Source organism: Schistocerca cancellata, chromosome 6, assembly GCF_023864275.1.
Source record: "Schistocerca cancellata isolate TAMUIC-IGC-003103 chromosome 6, iqSchCanc2.1, whole genome shotgun sequence".
Classification (NCBI taxonomy): Eukaryota; Metazoa; Arthropoda; class Insecta; order Orthoptera; family Acrididae; genus Schistocerca; species Schistocerca cancellata.
This window is the reverse complement of record NC_064631.1, coordinates 574,167,811-574,190,596: the sequence shown is the minus strand read 5'-3', so window position 1 is coordinate 574,190,596 and position 22,786 is coordinate 574,167,811. Positions and strand designations below refer to the sequence as shown.

Below are 22,786 nucleotides of genomic sequence, written 5' to 3'. Positions count from 1 at the left end.
ACAATAGCTGTAGTCGAGGAATAATGTTGGGAACAGCACTGTAAAGCATGTCCGGAGTTATGGTGAGGCATTGGCGTCGGATGTTGTCTTTCAGCATCCCTCGAGATGTCGGTCGATCACGATACACTTGCGACTTCAGGTAACCCCAAAGCCAATAATCGAACGCACTGAGGTCTGGAGAGCTGGGAGGCCAAGCATGACGAAAGTGACGGCTGAGCACACGATCATCACCAAACGACGCGCGCAAGAGATCTTTCACGCGTCTAGTAATATGGGGTGTTTTTTTTTGTTCTAATAAAACCCCATGTCATTCCAAGAATGTGTGTCAATTTTTACCTCTATATCTATATTATTCCGTGGTTTATTAAGTTTTCAAATTTATACTGACTTTTTGATCACCCGGTATTACGAGTGCTATCCACAAAGTACATTACGTTTTGGAATTAAAAGTAAATAAAGTATTTGAAAATTTTTTTATTATATAGAGATGAAAGCCACACTTAAATACTACTGTTCTACATAGTTGTCATTTAAATTAAGGCACTTATCGTAGCGATGGACGAGCTTGGAAATTCCTTCGTCGTAAAATTCGGCCGCCTGCGCCTTCAACCACGTGCTTACCTCTTCTTGAAGCTGTGCGTCATCAAAACGCTGCATAGCCAACCACTTCTTCATTGCTGGGAATAAGTGGAAGTCGCTCGGTGCCAGGTCGGGACTGTACGGCGGATGAGGAAATAACTCCCACTTAAAAGATTCGAGAACTTCACGAGTGGCATTTGCCGTGTGGGCCCGGGCGTTGTCGTGAATCAGCAAGATCTTTGAGCCCAACTTTCCCCTGCGATTGTTTTGTATTGCTCTTCTGAGGTTGTGCAGAGTTTGGCAATACCTTTGAGAGTTTATTGTAGTGCCTCTTCCCAGGAAATCACAAAAATAACACCTTTTCTGTCCCAAAAGACAGTCTCCATCACCTTCCTTGCCGACATTGTCTGCATGCATTTCTTGGTTTTTTTTCGGGGGGGGGGGGGGATTTGTGTGCCCCCACTGCATTGACTGCAATTTTGTCTCGCAGTTCACATGCTTAACCCATGTTTCGTCACCAGTAACGATGCGATCGAGTAATGAGTCGCCATCTTTCTCGTAAGTGACAACGCCCGGGCCCACGCGGCAATGCCACTCGTGAAGTTCTCGAATCTTTTAAATGGGAGTTGTTTCCTCATCCGCCGTACAGTCCCGACCTGGCACCGAGTGACTTCCACTTATTCCCAGCAATGAAGAAGTGGTTGGCTATGCAGCGTTTTGATGACGACGCACAGCTGGGTGTTAAAATTACGAACAACTTCAGTTGGAAAGACCACATAGATAATATTGTGGGGAAGGCGAGCCAAAGGTTGCGTTTCATTGGCAGGGCACTTAGAAGATGCAACAAGTCCACTAAAGAGACAGCTTACACTACACTCGTTCGTCCTCTGTTAGAATATTGTTGCGCGGTGTCGGATCCTTACCAGGTGGGACTGACGGAGGACATCGAAAGGGTGCAAAAAAGGGCAGCTCGTTTTGTATTATCACGTAATAGGGGAGAGAGTGCGTCAGATATGATACGCGAGTTGGGATGGGAGTCATTAAAGCAAAGACGTTTCTCGTCGCGGCGAGATCTATTTACGAAATTTCAGTCACCAACTTTCTCTTCCGAATGCGAAAATATTTTGTTGAGCCCAACCTACATAGGTAGGAATGATCATCAAAATAAAATAAGAGAAATCAGAGCTCGAACAGAAAGGTTTAGGTGTTCGTTTTTCCCGCGCGCTGTTCGGGAGTGGAATGGTAGAGAGATAGTACGATTGTGGTTCGATGAACCCTCTGCCAAGCACTTAAATGTGAATTGCGGAGTAATCATGTAGGTGTAGATGTAGATGAAGATGAAGAGGTAACCACGTGGTTGAAGGCGCAGGCGGCCGAATTTTACGACGAAGGAATTTCCAAGCTCGTCCATCGCTACGATAAGTGCCTTAATTTAAATGGCAACTATGTAGAAAAGTAGTATTTAAGTGTAGCTTTCATCTGTATATAATAAAAAAAAATTTCAATACTTATTTATTTTTAATTCCAAAACGTAACGTACTTTGTGGGTAGCCCTCGTATAATACTTTGTATATTTCATTGTCGTTGTTATTCAGATCCTAGGAATCTGTAGCACATTAAAAGGGGGTGTGGCAGCAAACTATATTTGGAGGACAGCGAGGGGGCGGCACAGTAAGAAACTGCGAACTCAGTTCTAGCCCCGTTGCCCAGCGGGACGAGTTGTGAGCTGGTGGCGTAGCGTGCCGGCGTGCAGGCTTTGTCGGCGGCGTGGCGGCGCGGTACTTACATAGACCTCCTCCCACTGGCTGACGTAGCGGACGAGGCGCGACAGCCGCAGCAGCCGCACCAGGCTGAGCAGCTTGGCCAGCCGCAGGATGCGCAGCGCCCGGCCGGCGTGCAGGATCTGGAAGCTCTCGCTGAAATCCTGCAACAAGTGGTGGCATCCGCCCACTGGTCTACCAGAGCTGCGACTGCGAGCACCCTGTCCTCCACTCCCGCTCCCGTCTCCCACTCTCCGTGGCCGTTCCTCCCGTGGGGGCCCGACAGACCTCGAAGCGGCCGCTACCAGAGGGAGGCGCAGCACGACAGTCTTCGTGGATTTGCGAAAGGTGTTATGCAACGTGGCTCAAATCTGAAAACCCAACCGTAGCTCAAAAGCCTGTCCGGTCTCATTAATGTGACCACCGGCTGTGTTCGATGTCAACTTGCAGTAACCACACCACTCACAGGTGGCAGCACCACCAGTGGAGGGTATACAGGGTGCTACAAAAAGGTACGGCCGACCTTCAGGAAACATTCCTCACACACAAATAAAGAAAAGATGTTATGTGGACATGTCTCCGGAAACGCTTAATTTCCATGTTAGAGCTCATTTTAGTTTCGTCAGTATGTACTGTACTTCCTCGATTCACCGCCAGTTGGCCCAACTGAAGGAAGGTCATGTTGACTTCGGTGCTTGGGTTGACATGCGACTCATTGCTCTACAGTACTAGCATCAAGCACATCAGTACGTAGCATCAACAGGTTAGTGTTCATCACGAACGTGGTTTTGCAGTCAGTGCAATGTTCACAAATGCGGAGTTGGCAGATGCCCATTTGATGTATGGATTAGCACGGGGCAATAGCCGTGGCGCGGTACGTTTGTATCGAGATAGATTTCTAGAACGAAGGTGTCCCGACAGGAAGACGTTCGAAGCAATTGATCGGTGTCTTAGGGAGCACGGAACATTCCAGCCTATGACTCGCGACTGGGGAAGACCTAGAACGACGAGGACACCTGCAATGGACGAGGCAATTCTTTGTGCAGTTGACGATAACCCTAATGTCAGCGTCAGAGAAGTTGCTACTGTACAAGGTAACGTTGACCACGTCACTGTATGGAGAGTGCTACGGGAGAACCAGTTGTTTCCGTACCATGTACAGCGTGTGCAGGCACTATCAGCAGCTGATTGGCCTCCACGGGTACACTTCTGCGAATGGTTCATCCAACAATGTGTCAATTCTCATTTCAGTGCAAATGTTCTCCTTACGGATGAGGCTTCATTCCAACGTGATCAAATCGTAAATTTTCACAGTCAACATGTGTGGGCTGACGAGAATCCGCACGCAATTGTGCAATCACGTGCTGCTAGAACATGTGCCTTTACAAGTACGACACAACATGTAGTTCATGCACGATGGAGCTCCAGCACATTTCAGTCGAAGTGTTCGTACGCTCCTCAACAACAGATTCGATGACCGATGGATTGGTAGAGGCGGACCAATTCCATGGCCTCCACGCTTTTCTGTGAACGTTTGGGCAGGCATTGTTGGTGATGCCTTGATTGGGCCCTATCTTCTTCCACCTACGCTCAATGGAGCACATTATCATGATTTCATACGGGATACTCTACCTGTGCTGCTAGGACATGTGCCTTTACAAGTACGACACAACATGTGGTTCATACACGATGGAGCTCCTGCACATTTCAGTTGAAGTGTTCGTACGCTTCTCAACAACAGGTTCGGTGACCGATGGATTGGAAGAGGCGGACCAATTCCGTGGCCTCCACGCTCTCCTGACCTCAACCCTCTTGACTTTCATTTATGGGGGCATTTGAAAGCTCTTGTCTACGCAACCCCGGTACCAAATGTAGAGACTCTTCGTGCTCGTATTGTGGACGGCTGTGGTACAATACGCCATTCTCCAGGGCTGCATCAGCGCATCAGCAATTCCATGCGACGGAGGGTGGATGCATGTATCCTCGCTAACGGAGGATATTTTGAACATTTCCTGTAACAAAGTGTTCGAAGTCACACTGGTACGTTCTGTTGCCGTGTGTTTCCATCCCATGATTAATGTGATTTGAAGAGAAGTAATAAAATGAGACACATGTCCACATAACATATTTTCTTTCTTTGTGTGTGAGGAATGTTTCCTGAAAGTTTGGCCGTACCTTTTTGTAACACCCTGCATAAAGCGTGTCGGGGCTGTACAGCAAACAGTGCAGTCTGTAATGGTTCTTTATTTATGTGACCATTACGGCACTCCAACCCCAGTTCTCAATACCAGTAATATCGTACTACTTTTCAGCGAAGTAACAGACATATTTTTGTGACCGATTAGGGTCCTTTCAGATAACGCTGATACAATAGTTCCCTACTTAGCAATCATATACAACCGCTCGCTCACCGATAGATCTGTACCTACAGATTTGAAAATTGCGCAGGTCGCACCAGTGTTTAAGAAGGGTAGTAGGAGTAATCCATCGAACTACTGACATTGACGTCGGTTTGCAGTAGGGTTTTGGAGCAAATACTGTATTCAAACATTATGAATCACCTCGAAGGGAACGATCTATTGATACGTAATCAGCATGGTTTCAGAAAACATCGTTCTTGTGCAACGCAGCTAGCTCTTTATTCGCACGAAGTAATGGCCGCTATCGACAGGGGATCTCAAGTTGATTCCGTATTTCTACATTTCCGGAGAGCTTTTGACACCGTTCCTCACAAGCGACTTCTAATCAAGCTGCGGGCCTATGGGGTATCGTCTCAGTTGTGCGACTGAATTCGTGATTTCCTGTCAGGAAGGTCGCAGTTCGTAGTAATAGACGGCAAATCATCGAGAAAAACTGAAGTGATATCAGGTGTTCTCCAGGGAAGCGTCCTGGGACCTCTGCTGTTCGGCCGGCCGGAGTGGCCGAGCGGTTAAAGGCGCTACAGTCTGGAACCGCACGACCGATACGGTCGCAGGTTCGAATCCTGCCTCGGGCGTGGATGTGTGTGATGTCCTTAGGTTAGTTAGGTTTAAGTAGTTCTAAGTTCTAGGGGACTTATGACCACAGCAGTTGAGTCCCATAGTCCTCAGAGCCATTTGCACCATTTGAACCTCTGCTGTTCCTGATCTATATAAATGACCTGGGTGACAATCTGAGCAGTTCTCTTAGGTTGTTCGCAGATGATGCTGTAATTTACCGTCTAGTAAGATCATCCGAAGACCAGTATCAGTTGCAAAGCGATTTGGAAAAGATTTCTGTATGGTGTGGCAGGTGGCAGTTGACGCTAAATAACGAAAAGTGTGAGGTGATCCACACGAGTTCCAAAAGAAATCCGTTGGAATTCGATTACTCGATAAATAGTACAATTCTCAAGGCTGTCAATTCAACTAAGTACCTGGGTGTTAAAATTATGAACAACTTCAGTTGGAAAGACCACATAGATAATATTGTGGGGAAGGCGAGCCAAAGGTTGCGTTTCATTGGCAGGACACTTAGAAGATGCAACAAGTCCACTAAAGAGACAGCTTACACTACACTTGTTCGTCCTCTGTTATAATATTGCTGCGCGGTGTGGGATCCTTACCAGGTGGGATTGACGGAGGACATCGAAAGGGTGCAAAAAAAAGGGCAGCTCGTTTTGTATTATCACGTAATAGGGGAGAGAGTGTGTCAGATATGATACGCGAGTTGGGATGGGAGTCATTAAAGCAAAGACGTTTCTCGTCGCGGCGAGATCTATTTACGAAATTTCAGTCACCACCTTTCTCTTCCGAATGCGAAAATATTTTGTTGAGCCCAACCTACATAGGTAGGAATGATCATCAAAATAAAATAAGAGAAATCAGAGCTCGAACAGAAAGGTTTAGGTGTTCGTTTTTCCCGCGCACTGTTCGGGAGTGGAATGATAGAGAGATAGTATGATTGTGGTTCGATGAACCCTCTGCCAAGCACTTAAATGTGAATTGCGGAGTAATCATGTAGATGTAGATGTATATGTAGACAATATTCACATTTGGTTTTATTAATGTATAGGTACTCCGATGTATCGATATATTACAGTGATATGGTTCTTGTGTGTATTCATTTCTATGAGACTGTCATAATCTTTGACTTACTTGTAACCGTTTTGGCGCGAATGCGCACAGAGTAGTCTTTGTTTCACTTTGCAGAAGTTAAGTTGTTATTTCGCTTTGCAAAAGAACAGTCAAGTCTTGTGTTTGGTTAAAGTAGAAATTAAATATATGAAGATTGATACAAAACTGTTTTCTTGATGATGTGACAATTAAGAAGTAGTATATGTGAATTTACGAGAAGTTTAATAAAATGTGGATCGTGGACACCAAATTACTTCTACCATACCATTGTTCTGATATGGGATTGATTGATCATTAAGAATTTCCTGAAAAACGCATTTGTTAGGTCTTCAAATATTGCTAAAATGCAGATCTGGACCTTCCAACAGTCAAAGTGGAATCACCCTAGAATCAACAAGATGAGCCATAACGACTTCGACGAAATCTACGTGGGAATCCATTCAAGGTAAGTGCCAAAATTAATTACTTTTTTACAGTGACTTCATTATTTCCATTCTGACGATACCATTCACAATGAATAACTTCGTTGTTGCCCGATAAAGCGAACATATGCTGCGTGAGCAACATTATTAATCTGATTTCTAACCTACTTTGCAAGTGGTGGTATTGTTAGAACTCATTGCCGTAAAGTGGAAATGGAGCGATTGACACTAAAAAAAAGGAGCACGGAGGAGTTGGTCACGAACTGATACTCAAGCATGTGTCGACAGAAAATGCAAACTTGTACAATTTAGAGGCTGATGATGAATGTGTGACCTTGCAGCGCAATTTCACAATGCAGCGAACAACGATAGTTAAAAGGAGACATGTCGACACCAGAGCTTAAAGTCTTTTCGAGTTTCATCCGGTACTAAGTTGGACACTAACTATGCATCACATACAGGTGGACGGATAATACAGACAGATGTCAGCATTTGAGAGAGGATGTGTAGTCACGCTCGATGAAGCCAGTTGGAGTAATAGGCGAACCGCTAGACGTCTGAGTAAGAACGGGGTCACTATTCGACGATGTTGGCAGGAATGGGTGAACCATGGCAGGACACGGTGTCAACAAAGAAGCGGTCGACCTAGACAGAGGACCGAGCAATCATCAGAGAGGTACTCATAGCCACGAAGTCTTCATTATCATCGATCTGACATGCAACTGGTCCTTCAGTCACCGGTAAGTTCAAAATGGTTCAAATGGCTCTGAGCACTATGAGACTTAACATCTGAGGTCATCAGTCCCCTAGAACTTAGAACTACTTAAACCTAACTAACCTAAGGACATCACACACATCCACGCTCGAGGCAGGATTCGAACCTGCGACCGTAGATTCGCACGGTTCCAAACTGAAGCGGCTAGAACCGCTCGGCCACAGCGGCCAGCCTAGTCAGTTAATAGGCGCCACAACGGAGGATGAGATCACAGCGCCCATTGCTCCGACTACCATTGACCTCTATACACCAATACGGCCGTTTGCAGTGATGTTGGGCACATTCGGCCAGGGACCTCATTCACTGCAGTAGAGTTATCTTCAGTGATAAGTCCGCTTCGAACTGAGGCCCGATGACAAGTGAAAATGGATCTGCACACACTCTGGACAGCCGTGGAATACCAATCTGAGTGTCGCCAACATACGGCGCGACAACCAGGAGTGATGGTCTGGAATGCCATTACTTTTCATGGTAGGTTCCCTTTGGCAGTCATCCGCAGCACCCATACATCACAGCGGTACGTCGACGGTATTCTATGCTCTGTTTTGTCGCCCTTCGTGGCAAGTCAACCTGGGCTTACATTTCAGCAAGATATTGCCCGCCTGCAGAGGCGAAAGTTTCTACTGCTTGTCTTCGTGCTCACGCAACTCCACCTTGGCCAGCAAGGTCACCGGATAACTATAGGCAGGATCCTCCAACCAGCTTGGGATTTTGACGATCTAACGTGCCAGTTGGACAGAATTTGGCAAGATATCCATCCCTCAGGGCAGGAGGACACCCAACAACTCTTTGAACCAATGCTAAGCCGAACAACTGTTTTCATGAGAACCGGAGATGGACGAACGTTATTGATTTGGTCAATTTGTGATGCTCTTTCTGTTGAATAAAACATCCAATTTTTCTGATACTGTAATCATGTTTGTTTGTACGTGTACATCATAGCTATTGATTTCCATCTCATTCGGAAAATTTCTCCGTGGTGCGTTTTTTATCTGAGAGTGTATCTGATGGCTTTCGGGGCGAGGGTGGAAGCATTCCCTAAACAGCTGAGTTTAGAACTGGTCGCGTGCTGCCATGGTTAAAATATACAGTAATGTAAATGGTTCAAATGGCTCTGAGCGCTATGGGACTTAACATCTATGGTCATCAGTCCCCTAGAACTTAGAACTACTTAAACCTAACTAACCTAAGGACATCACACAACACCCAGTCATCACGAGGCAGAGAAAATCCCTGACCCCGCCGGGAATCGAACCCGAGAACCCGGGCGTGGGAAGCGAGAACGCTACCGCACGACCACGAGCTGCGGACAGTAATGTATATATTTAGGTGGTGTCTGTTACGTCGGGAATGTCCGACAAGACAGACAAAACTTAAATATTCACTTTTTTGTAACAGCGCGACAGCTCCTTGCTGTTTGTTTCGGTGCGGATTCACTAATACCCTCCGAAATCCTGCGAGAATCAATAATTTTCGTGTAGGGATTAGTGGACGAGGAACGCTACATTGCAGCGTGTGATAAAGTAGAAACTTTGTCGTCAGGGACTGTGTCGGATGGCTGAAGCGGTTTAGGCAACCGCTTGCGAGAATCGGTAATCCGGGTTCGAGAATCGGTCCAGCACAAATTTTCAGATTTCGTGGAAGTCACGAATTCCCACCCATCCATTCCCTTTCTTTCCCCAGTCTTTATTTCATATAAAAACAGACAATGCTTGGCAAAACTGCGCTCTCCAAAACCAGCATCGAGGTAGCTGTGGCGCAAAAGGCAGGGGTTGGCAACTGGTGTGGAGATGCGTACGGGACAATAGACGTGCGACTGTTGAGCAACTGACCACCCAGATAAACCAAGAGGCTACCAACAGGGCCTCCCAAATGACAGTTCAGCGAACGTTGCTGCGTATGGGCCTCTACATCAGGTGTCTTGTTCATGCACCCACGCTGACTGTTGTGCATCGGCGACGAAGATTGCATTTTGCACCCCACTATCTCAACTGGACTTTCGCTGAGTGGCGACATATCGGCTTTTCAGATGAATCACGTTTAATGCTCCATAGGGGAGTTGGCCATTAGCGTGTGCAGCATGAAACATCTGGAAGAAGGTACCCTGCAACAATCGTTGAAAAGGCCCATGCCGGAGGAGAGAGCGTTACTGTCGGGGGAATATTTTCGCGGCATTTCCTGGGTGAGCTCCTCATTCTGGAAGGCTCAGTGGATCAAGCGCGTATGTATCCTTCCTTGGAGACCATGTCCCCCCCCCCCCCCCCCTACATGCAGTCGGTTTTTTCTCGGCGCAGTGGTATCTACCAGCAGGACAACGCAAAGTGTGACATATCTCGCAGTGTACGTGCGTGGTTTGAAGAGCGCCAGGATGAGTTTATTGTACTCCCGTGGCTACCAAACATCCAGGAGTTAAACCCTACAGAGAATCTGTTGGACCACCTCGATCAGGCTGTTCGCGCCATGGAGCATCGGTCGAGAAATCTAACGCAGCTGGCCCCGGCATTCGAGTCGGCGTGGCTCCGCTTCCCTGCCGGTACCGTCCAGAACCTCACTAACAATCTTCTTGCATGTCTCTCAGCGGTCCGCGCTGCTAAACGTTGTTATTCAGGCTTTTGACAGGTGGTCGCGCTAATCTGACTGGACCTTGAATATAGTCGACTCTTTAACTACACTCATGCTCATAAATTAAGGATAATTACAGAATGTGGTGCCAAACAACGACGCACTACACAAAACTGGCCTTAACAGCATAGGCACATAGGGAACACACACGACACAGACCTGTAAGTCCACGGTATTGGTGATAAGTTGAGAAAACCGTCCCGAAACACATCTGCTGCAAAACGCCACTGTTTCCTGCGCATGTACCCCAACATCAATATGGGATATGATCACCATGCACACATACACAGGCCGCACAACGGGTTGGCATACTCTGGAGCAGGTGGTCGAGCAGCTGCTGGGGTCTAACGTCCCATTCTTGCAGCTGTGCCTGGCGGAGCTCTTCAAGTGTCGCAGGGCTTTGAAGACGTGCAGCAATACGTCGACCGAGAGCATCCCAGACGAGCTCGATGGGGTTTAGGTCTGGAGAACAGGCAGGCCACTCCATTCGCCTGGTATCTTCTGTTTCAAGGTACTCCTCCACGATGGCAAATCGGTGGGGACGTGTGTTATCATCCACCAGGAGGAAGGTGGGACCCACTCCACCCCTGAGAAGGCGGACATACTGGTGCAAAATGACGTCCCGATACACCTGACCTGTTACAGTTCCTCTGTCGAAGACATGCGGGGATGTACGTGCACCAGTCATAATCCCACCCCACACCATCAAACCACGACTTCCATCCAGGTCCCTTTCAAGGACATTAAGGGTTTGGTATCTGGTTCCTGGTTCACGCCAGATGAAAACAAGGCGAGAATCACTGTTCAGACTATACCTGGACTCGTCCGTGAACATAACCTGGGACCACTGTTCCAATGACCATGTACTGCGTTCTTGACACCAGGCTTTACGGACTCTCCTTTGACAGGGTTCAGAGGAATGCACCTTGCAGGTCTCGGGGCGAATAAACCATGTCTGTTCAGTCGTCTGTAGACTGTGTGTCTGGAGACAACTGTTCCAGTGGCTGCGATAAGGTCTCGAGCAAGGCTACCTGCAGTACTCCGTGGCCGTGTGCGGGCACTGATGGTGAGATATCGGTATTCTTGTGGTGTTGTACACTGTGGACGTCCCGTACTATAGCGCCTGGACACGTTTCCTGTCTGCTGGAATCGTTGTCATAATCTCGAGAAAACACTTTCTGGCATACGGAGGGCCCGTGCCATGACATGCTGTGTTTCACCAGCCTCCAGTCGCCCTAGTATTCTACCCCTCATAATGTCATCAATATGCGTTCTCTGAGCCATTTTCAACACACAGTCACCATTAGCGCGTCTGAAAACGTCTGCACACTTACTCGCTGCACCGTACTCTGACATGCACCAACACACCTGAGCGTATGTGGACTACCGCCAGCGCCGCCGTGCTACGACTGCAGGTCAAATGCTCCACGTAGTCATACCCCGAGGTGATTTAAACCCGCAAACCGCCCACCAGAGCATTGTTTCACCATGTATCAGCATTGTCCTTAACTTCTGAGCATGAGTGTAATTTGAATCTTTTCAAATCAAATTTCTCGACAAATCTAAATTTTTGCGAATTCCAGTGAAAAAACCTTGATAAATCGAAGAATTTCCCTTTGTTTCGATACACTCGAAATGACTGTCAAGGCAGGCCGCACTAGCATTCGGTAATTCCATTTGCCTTATCAACTGTTCAGCTTATTGTTTCGTAATTTAGTTCTCCGCGACATTCATTCGTTTTCTCTGCAATGTATATCTTACTAACAGTACATAGCAGTTGTAACAATGACTTCAAAGAAGATTGACTTCTGTCAGTCCCTCCAAAGCCTTGCCCGTCAAGCACTCCGCTTTGCTTAATACTTATCCTCCTCGTAGTCGAATTTATTCTCCCCCACTGCCAAGGCCTGTTCTCCATCCTTGTCAGCCCTATTGTAAACGTTATGCCACCTGTCATCCATTCTCCCACTTCTTAACCTTCCTATAGCCAACTCATTAATTCCCACTGCAGGTCCTACAACTTAATGCAGTGCAGGTGAACTGAAATTTCGTTTTCTTAAATTGCCATCAATATTCGTATTTTTAAAAGACGATAGACAGTTTAAGAAATCTTCAATTTACAGCCGTCACTTTAAGAATTAAAAAAAAATTAATATTTTATGATTTAATATTTTAAAACTACGCTCTCAGTTGGAAAGTGGCTGTTACATACTTCCAACATAATAAAACAAATATTTACAGGCGGATCGCTGTTTTCATCTTGTCTGCTAGTGTTGCAGACACTCTTTTGCTTTTAGGTACATTCACACGAATGGCACGATCTTGTTTTTCTCGTAGAATACTTGTTAATTACATGACGCTTTGCGGTGGAAATACGTATGCGTCTCTTAGCTTGCATTTATTGGGGGTGTCTGCCAATGTATTACTTTCTCTATTCTTTTTCTACCCCGAAAATCGAGTACTTGGCAATATGGAGACACTACAGAGCAGCGGAACGATCCAGACGGCAGTAAAGGCTGCGTTAGGGTTATGTTTACCGCGGACTCGGCTCCGGCGTCAGCCTGCTTTACAGCACACTCTAAAGCAAATTCTCCTGCGAGGACTGTTCTTGTATGGCCAGTGCGAAGCTGTTATACCGAGACTAGTACCACCTAAAGGGCCTTCAACGACGTCATAAGTGTCAAGTTCAGGTCACCGAACGGGCAATGACCGATTTGTGCCTAGGGTTCTGTTTCACATACGAATCGAGTAACGAGGAGAAAGACTTTATGTTGTGACGCGCCGTTGCTGCAGAGCAGCATGAAACAACACATCTAATGTCGTCCTTACCGTTTTGTATCACAGAGCTTGTTTTGCAGACAAGTAGTCGCATTTCTAAAGTCGCAATTCATGAACAGTAGAGGTTCGCGGTCAGACTGAAGTAAGCAGAAAACAAGTTGTCGGTTTACAACGGCGTAGGCTTTCGCGGGCGGGAGTCCATTTCAGTAAAAATCCTTCTGGGTGTGTGATTGCGTCGCATGTGATAAAATTAGCGACTCTATTGCAGGCAGCCTTCATCAGGCTGAAACGTTGGTTATTGTATCACATACACTATACGATCAAAAATATCCAGATACCCCTGTGGAGTTCAGAACTGACCACTAGATGTCACCAGAGGCGAACACATCAGCATAAAAGTAGGCGGCGAGTAAAGTGTTGTCAGAAGACAAGCACTAACAACATTCAAGATAGCTCAGTGACTTCGAACGTGGACTAGTCACTGGTTGGCGATATATGGAACTTTGGGTGCGGGCATGAGTCGTGTACGGATAACGAAATGGCAGCCGGCACGGTAGCTCGGCGTGTTCGGTCAGAGGGTTAGCTGCGCTCTGTAACAAAAAAATTGGGCAAACGGATCAACAATGAAGTAGAAGAGGTGTCATGGAACGTCCGCCCCGAACAAATGCTACGGACAATAACGAACGAAATGAGACCAGGAAAAAAAAATGGTAAGAGGGCGACTCGGAATAAGCGGGAAATCCGGTCGAGCACAAATTTTTGTTGTTGTCTTTCGGTTCTACAGCTGATGGTTGTCCATATTCGCAACTGCGAATACATGTAATGTATTTCATAACGACTGTTGTCACCGCAGTGACTGTTCCTTTGGACATGTATGCATGTCCAAAGGAACATTGAATCATTATTCAGAGTAACACAGGCACTGCTATATCGTACTCATTGGATGTCACCTGAGTAATAAGTCCATCAAGTCCAATCCTTCTAAAGCTGCCCGAGCCGACTATTGGTGATGTGAATGTGGATTAAGAATGCAGCTAAATCGCGACCAGACAATCTCATGTACTGGCAGACAGGGATCATCGAGCCCTTGCAGTGGTGATGTTGGAAATAGCGTGAAGTCAGCCGAAGAAATCGCTCGTGCGTTCCAAAGTGCTGCCAGCAGTCCGACTAGTACAAAGACTGTGCGGGTCCGCCCCGATAGCTGAGCGGTCAGCAAGACGGAATGCCGTGCAAAGGGGCCCGGGTTCGATTCCCAGTTGGGTCGGAGATTTTCTCCGGTCAGGGACTAAGTGTTGTGTTGTCATCATCATCATCTCATCCCCATCGACGCGAAAGTCGCCGAAGTGGCGTCAACTCAAAAGACTTGCACCAGGCGACCGGTCTACCCGACATTTCATTTCAATGACTGTGTGTAGGGAGTTACGGAGTAAAATTGTCGAGCAGTTTCTCGTAAGCCACACATTTCTGCAGTCAGCGCTAAGCGACGCTTGAGTTAGTGTAAAGAGCAACGCCGCTGGTCAGTGGATGACTGAAATTGAGTGATTCGAAATGTGGCAATCTGATGGAGGGTTAGAGTTTGCCGACTGGCTGGAGAGCGTTACTCGCCGTGTAATGCCAGCAGTGAAGTATAGTGGAGCTGATGTTAGAGTTTGGGGGTTTTTTCATGGTTAGGGTGTGGTACCCATAATGCGCTTAAAAAACATAAAGCGCGGAAGGATATATAGACGTTTAACAGCATTGTGCATTGCGTACATTAGAGGAAGAAGACTGACTGTATCAGCACGACAATACACCCTGTCATAATGCAGCACCTTTGAAGCAATGGTCCTAGACAACAACATCCCTGAAATGGACTAGCCCGCCCAGCGTCCCAGTCTCAACCCAATGGATCACCTTTGAGATGAATTAGATTGTCGACTTCGCCCAAGACCCCAGCGTCCAACATTATTACCTTCTCTGGCTTCAGCTACTGAAGAAGAATGGGCTGTCATTCCTCCATAGATTTTCAGGGAGATCACTCAAACCGTCCCCAACCGATTTCAAGCCATCATAAAGGCGAAGAGTGAGCACATCCCACATTAATGTCTTCTACACTACTCGCCATTAAAATTGCTACACCACGAAGATCACATGCTACAGACGAGGAATTTAGCCGACAGGAAGAAGATGCTGTGATATGCAAATGATTAGCTTTTCAGAGCATTCACACAAGGTTGGCGCCGGTGGCGACACCTACAACGTGCCGATATGAGGGAAGTTTCCAACCGATTTCTCATACACAAACAGCAGTTGACCGGCGTTGCCTGGTGAAACGTTGTTGTGGTGCCTCGTGTAAGGAGGAGAAATGCGTACCATCACGTTTCAGACTTTGATAAAGGTCGGGTTGTAGCCTATCGCGATTGCGGTTTATCGTATCGCGACATTGCTGCTCGCGTTGGTCGAGATCCAATGACTGTTAGCAGAATATGGAATCGGTGGGTTCAGGAGGGTCATAGGGAACGCCGTGCTGGATCCCAGCGGCCTCGTATCACTAGCAGTCGAGATGACAGGCATCTTATCCGCATGGCTGTAACGGATCGTGCAGCTACGTCTTGATCCCTGAGTCAACAGATGGGAACGTTTGCAAGACAACAACCATCTGCACCAACAGTTCGACGACGTTTGCAGCAGCATGGACTATCAGCTCGGAGACCATGGCTGCGGTTACCCTTGACGCTGCATCACAGACAGGAGCGCCTGCGATAGTGTACTCAACGACGAACCTGGGTGCACGAATGGCAAAACGTCATTTTTTCGGATGAATCCAGGTTCTGTTTACAGCATCACGATGGTCGCATCCGTGTTTGGCGACATCGCGGTGAACGCACATTGGAAGCGTGTATTCGTCATCGCCATACTGGCGTATCACCCGGCGCGATATGGGGTGCCATTGGTTAGATGTCTCGGTCATCTCTTGTTCGCACTGGCGGCTCTTTGAACAGTGGACGTTACATTTCAGATGTATTACGACCCGTGGCTCTATCCTTCATTCGATCCCTGCGAAACCCTACATTTCAGCAGGATAATGCACGACCGCATGTTGTAGGTCCTGTACTGGTCTTTCTGGATACAGAAAATGTTCGACTGTCCTCCTGGCCAGCACATTCTCCAGATCTCTCACCGACTGAAAATGTCTGGTCAATGGTGGCCCAGCACCTGGCTCGTCACAATACGCCAGTCACTACTCCGATGAACTGTGGTATCGTGTTGAAGTTGCATGGGCAGCTGTACCTGTAAACGGCATCGAAGCTCTGTTTGACTCAATGCCCAGGCGTATGAAGGCCGTTGTTACGGCCAGAGGTGGTTGTTCTGGGTACTGATTTCTCAGGATCTATGCCCCCAAATTGCGTGAAAATGTAATCACATGTCAGTTCTAGTATAATATATTTGTCCAATGAATACCCGTTTATCATCTGCATTTCTTGTTGGTGTAGCAATTTTAATGGCCAGTAGTGTAATAGGTGCCCGGATAGTTTCGACCAAATGGTGTGTGATGCGGTCACACACTCATTATAATTTTATTGAAATGATGCTAGTAGTTCCTCACAACGATAACTGCGTAAACAGACTCACCAATGTGAAAAGTGGAAGTCGTATACTTCTTTACTAGTCTAAAGCTTGGAAGCGCCAGAGTATTCGACTCCGTCTGAGACGCCCACCAATGCCACATTCACTGGAGTTGCAGATTTGAGCCACAGTCGCGTAGCATCTCCCATGTCAGTCAGACTATCATGCTGTGGTCATCCACTCTGGTGAGTTAATATGCTGAAGAAAGTGCCCCCGAACCAAAGGTATAGGTGTTACCGACACCCTCTGGCGAGGAAGTATATATACGTAGCCAGCATTAGAGCACAGTCCCGCAACTGTACTGCTTGCCTGCTGGCTAAGTAAGTTGTACTCTAGGAATAATACGGTGCCGAATGTGCTTTTTTTATGTACAGTGCAACAATTTTGTGAGAATTAAAAACTTAAATTATTTTCTGTGTTAGTTTTAAAAGAACAACCAAAATAGCCAGCGAAGAATTTAATGTTAAGCATAAATTTCAAAATGAGAGCAATCAAAATTTCTTCATGCTGTTCGTCTGAAAACGAGCATGAGAGGCTCGGAAAGTCAAAAGTAGGAAAAAGCAATAATTTCAGCTCTTATTTACTGATGTGCAGTACTACTAAAAATTTAGAAGAGTCAGCGAGAATATGCGGAAAATAGATCGAAAAGCCTATGTACATGGCGACTGGGTGATTTGCGAAAGAACCGGGCGCACTGGCCGCTCCCAGGGGGAGAGCGTTTGGAAGCACCCTTGTTGGTGCCTCGGCCGTGAGTGCGGCTGCTCTGGCGTGGGGAAGAAGGAAGTGCAAGACGTGTGCATCGCATTCTCGCACTCGTGCCTGCTAGCAAACTTTGATGCTTACCTGGTTGAAGATGAGGAAGATGTAATCTAATGGTATGGAGCTGATGAGGTCGAGGAAGAACCACGTCCTCAGGTAGTGCTTCGCGATGAGCTTTGGGTCAAGGATGACTTGTTCCGCGTTGTCCTGCTGCATGATACCTGAAACAAGGCACGGCCGTCTGTAGTAAATCGTTGCATGGATTGAGCGGTCCCTAGACGGTCGACATTACTCAACAATAACAATGTGCATTGTTATTGAGGTTACCCCTAAACTGCTCAATAAACATGTACAATAAAATTGTGGAATATTAAGTCTGGTTCGAAATGTTGGACGATCAAGCTGCTACTGCTGTTGTAAGTGTTGTATTTAATTGCTAGGAGAAGAAAAAAAGGTAATTAAAAATTGGTATTAGGAATGTCAAAAACTCACGCATGGAAAATTAATGAAGGAATAACAGTTGTACGAGACAAACGATTATAAAAACTTTTTACGCGCCGACGGTCCAGTGCTCGAACATTACTTGAAAAGATTGCTCCAACGATGAAACAACAAAGTGCTTTCTTTGAAAATCTTAATCGTTTAGTTTCTCTTCTTTTTTTGTTTTTTGTTGTTTTTTGTTTTACACGGTCTTCAATGTTTTTTAAGTGACCAGTAATCCAGCCGCCCACCTCATATTCTTGAAAGAATCGAACTCTGTGTACAAAACAGTTCCATTTCAGTTACTTACAGAGTTACATGTTCCATAGATCATGTGTACGATTCTGTTATTTAAATGGTGTGAAACGAGTCAGTTTACACGATATGTATGCATGATTAGTGTTAACATTAATTAACACATTATTATTTTTTCGTTTTACTGGCTACCAGTTTTTAAACAGAAGTTCATTAATGGAATAGAAGGAGTTATGGAGGAGAAAATATTTTAAGTTAGATTTAAAGCTTACTTTACTACTGTCAGACATTTTATGGTATTGGGCAATTGTCAAATTGTTGCTGCATACTGAACTTTCTGAGCCATTGACTGCTTTAATAATGCATGATAAAGATAATTTTTCCCTTTAGTGTTGTTGGGGTGGAAATTACCGTTCTTCTCAAATTGTGATGGACTATTTATGACGAATTTTATTGAAATGCGTACCTATACAACATCTGTGGGGGAACATAACTTATTGTTCTTGCTGCTCGCTTTTGCACTATGAATACTTTCTTTGTAAATGATTAGTTACCCCATAAAATTGTTTCACAAGACATTATTGAGCGCAAATGCACAAAAGACGTCAGGAGCTTAATTTGTTTGTATGCAAATATATGAAGAGCAAAAGTATCTGAATTTAATTGTTTGAGAAGCTCTGTAATATGCTTCCTCCAGTTAAAGTTTTCATCAAAATGGAACCCCAAAAATCTGGAGTATTCGGACCTAGATGCTTTTTCCAAAATATAGGGAGATTCCATTTCCTGAGAACCACTTCATAATTTTTTGGACAATATCGACTGCCATCTCTTCTCTTGCTGTCTAGACTCTAATGGGCTTTATTATAGCTCTTGTATCGTCTACAAAATGTACCAATTCTGATTGTTGAATTTTACGTTGAAGGTCCGACGGAAACGTGATTTCTCACCAGTCACTGAAATTTTCTACCCTTCCAACATTGTCTGAATTATCTTTTGCGTTCTGATTGTTAGGTATGATTCAAACCATCAGTCCCACAAAACTTGTAAAATGATCTACACAATCAAACGCCTTGGAAAGATCGCAAAAATACCAAATGGTTGAAAAACTGCATTTTTAAACTGTTTGGACAATTCCCTGTCCCAATGAAGCATTAAATAATATGTGGTGTATCACTAAAGACTTAATTTACTAAGTTGGAACAACTTTTCAGAAACTTCCTGGAAGATTAAAACTGCGTGCCGGACCGAGACTCGAACTCGGGACCTTTGCCTTTCTCGGGCAAGTGCTCTACCAAGTTTGGAAAACTTGTGTCAGTAAACGCTGCCGAAGCAGTGGCATCATTACATAGTGTGACCCTCTCTGGCGGCAACGCAGGCGTGTATTCTGTCATACAAACGATCCTAAAGGTGCCGATTGCCATTCTGCGATAGTTTTTCCCAAGCATCTTGCACATTATACTGCAATTCGGCAATGGTTTTCGCAAGCTATGGAGAACGAGTACGTTCCCGATTCACCACGTCCCATACGTTTTCCATTGGCGAGAGATTTGGCGATCTTGCTGGCCAGGGCAGTTGGGCACCATGCAGAGCACGTTGCTTCTCAGTCGCCGTATGTGGACGTGCACTGTCCCGTGAAAAAGCACAGCACCTCTTTGCCGAAGAAAAGGGATAACAGCCTGTGCAATGTAGCGGGCACAGGTTCCTTTGCCCTGCAGAAAAACAAATGTGGCCACGAGTTGTTATTGATGGCACCCCATACCACGAAGCCTGCAATGAGACCTGTGAATCGTGAGCGAATACACTCTCGAATACGCAGCCCACCAAGTATACGCCACACACGGTTACGTCCATCTTTCGCATACAAACGGAAACTGCTCTCATCGCTGAAGACGACAACGCGCTATTCCACTCTCGAGTGGATTCTTTCCAGACACCAGAGTAGCCGTGTATTGTCGTTGTCGTGGTGTCAGTAAAAATCTGGCCAGTGTTACCCGTGATCTTAGTTCTGCTGCAAGCATACGGTTCCCAATTGTCCCTGGCAATACATCAGGTGCAACATGTGCCCCGATTTCTTCCCTGTATGAAGTTTGGTCGGTCAGTCCTGCTATCACAACACGTCGCTCTTGGTGTGTTTCTGTACTACGTGAATGGCCAGAACCTGACGTATGCGTGTGTGAGAATGTTCCACAGATAACTGCTGAAAGTAGTGAAACACCACCGATACACTGTGCTCGAGAAGCGTAGCAATCCGTCGATACGTCAACCAGCTTCCCGCAGGCCCATAATGCGACACTTTTCAAATGGCTGAAGTTGTTCAGAATGCGTACGTACTCATAGGCGGGGCACTGTTGCACCCTAGAACAACTGTTGCACACACTTTTCACCTTTAAACTCAGCGTAGCTACTGCCTGCAGAGTCAAAACAGACAGACCTCCAGGGCGCCAACTGATCACTGATGACCGTGACCAATGGATCTGTCACGGACTGCGCGGCCCCTCCCGCCGGAGGTTCGAGTCCTCCCTCGGGCATGGGTGTGTGTGTTGTTCTTAGCATAAGTTAGTTTAAGTAGTGTGTAAGTCTAGGGACCGATGACCTCACCAGTTTGGTCCCTTAGTGTAGATAGCTTTATACATCTGTTACCTAGTTCAGATGTTCTCGTAATTCTGTTACACTCCCCTACGAGTACATCTGTAACACAAGCGCGCAGTAAAATCAGCAATTACTTGACTAACGAAATACGAAGGTCGTTCAATAAGTAAAGCCCCAAATTTTTTTCTCAGAACATATTTATTATTCAGAGTCATAATTTGCTGACAATATAAATCAACATGTCTTGTCCATATCCTATTTTTCTACGTAGTCTCCATCACGTCCTATGGCTGTGCGCCAGCGTTTTGGAAGAGCATGTATTCCCTGCTGGTAAAATCTCTTGTCCTGTAGGCGTAGACATGTTTTCACTGCATGATCGACACTCTCGTCATCTTCAAAGTGTGTTCCCCATAGAGTTGTGGTGCGCCGGTCGGCACAAATAATGGCATCCGCACGATTCAGCGTGTCTGGAGCAGTGGCTGTGACAGGACCTCCCGAGCGTGGCTTATCATGGAGCTCTGTTTCTGCATTTCCTGAGGCTGTAACTTTCTTTACCCGTCGCCCAACTGCACTCCTTTGAACTGTAGCATCGCTATACACTGCACACAAAGGATGCTCACCAGGGTTTCTTTTTCTGCATACAAAAATTCAATAACAGCATGCTGCTTGTAACGTGAGTCGTATGTAGACGCCATTTTGACGCTGTACTAAGGCTCTGCCATCTGTCAGAACGGTTTGAAAGTTCACCGGTTCACAGAACAAACATCAAACGTGAAGCACCAACAAGGACGTTTGTCTATGTATACTAACAGCTTTTTTAAAAATATGTGGGGCATTTCTTACTGAACAACCCTCGTAGACGAATGAACAGAATGTCCTGTATATCTGATGTACAGTGTTAGTAAACTGCTGACGGTTACTACTAATATATCAGTTGTGTAGCATATTCAGGGTGCTAGCGGATTCTTAGCGCCACTCAGTGTTTATCGTGAACAATGACAATTCTTTTACCGATAGACCATGATAATGGGCCTTGCCAGATGGGTAGTAACAACAATACTGCCCACACTTCCGCGAGTCAGTACCCAGCATCACGCAACAGGGAAAAGATATAACCTCTGCACGCCCTATCTAAAGATGAGTCTGACCACTTGGAAAACTACATTCACGGACGTCGACAATAGCGAAAATAAGTGCAGTGAGATTCGATATGCGAATGATCCAAGTCTGCTGCCAATGCGCTTGCCCAAAGACCCTGCAGTGAAGCTGCGATCGGGCAGTGGATCCCACTTAAACGGCGCATAGTGTACGATTCATACACGAGACGATCACATCTCGACTCGAGCAGGTCTTTAGGAGGCGCAGAATGTCAGGTCGACCTATTAGATGACATTTATCAAAGTGAAGCCATTCTGAAAGGGGGCTAGTCATCGACATGAAACGGCAGCCTGGTCGACACACCGTGTAGCTCGCCAAGTCGATCGTTCGAAGTGATTCGTCGAATGATGATGGGAGGAGCAGACAGGAGGTGACACCCGAGTGGGACATACCAAGCTTGGAACGACCAGGAAGAAAACGAGGAGAGAGGATTAAAGGATAGTGCAGCAGATGATCAAGGATTCTGTAGTGACTCTCTCCATGATTGTATTGTATTGTATGTTAACCGGGGACCTACAAACGACGGAGAGGCTCAGTCCCCGCCGCAGCCGCAGTGGTCCACAACCCCACGACGACTACCGCAGTCCACTTCACCCCTCCGCCGCCCCACACCGAACCCAGGGTTATTGTGCGGTTCGGCCCCCGGTCGATCCCCCAGGAAACTTCTCACACCAGACGAGTGTAACCCCTATGTTTGCGTGGTAGAGTAATGGTGGTGTACGCGTACGTGGAGAACTTGTTTGCGCAGCAATCGCCGACATAGTGTAACTGAAGCGGAGTAAGGGGAACCAGCCCGCATTCGCCGAGGCAGATGGAAAACCGCCTAGAAACCATCCACAGACGGTTCACCGGACCTCGACACAATTCCGCCGGGCGGATTCGTGCCGGGGACCAGGCGCTCCTTCCCGCCCG

General features: G+C 46.4%; 1 protein-coding gene across 2 annotated transcripts in view; it reads right to left on the bottom strand.

The window, feature by feature from the left end:
• The window catches only part of LOC126190916 (potassium/sodium hyperpolarization-activated cyclic nucleotide-gated channel 2-like), a 303,831-nt gene that overhangs the window by 202,961 nt on the left and 78,084 nt on the right, over positions 1 to 22,786 (bottom strand). For both annotated transcript variants that reach the window (XM_049931544.1, XM_049931546.1), the window contains exons 2-3: positions 17,477 to 17,613; positions 2,366 to 2,503 (exon numbers count right to left, since the gene is read on the bottom strand). In XM_049931544.1, coding sequence (XP_049787501.1) covers positions 2,366 to 2,503; positions 17,477 to 17,613 — 275 coding nt within the window. The remainder of the gene's footprint in view (positions 1 to 2,365; positions 2,504 to 17,476; positions 17,614 to 22,786) is intronic.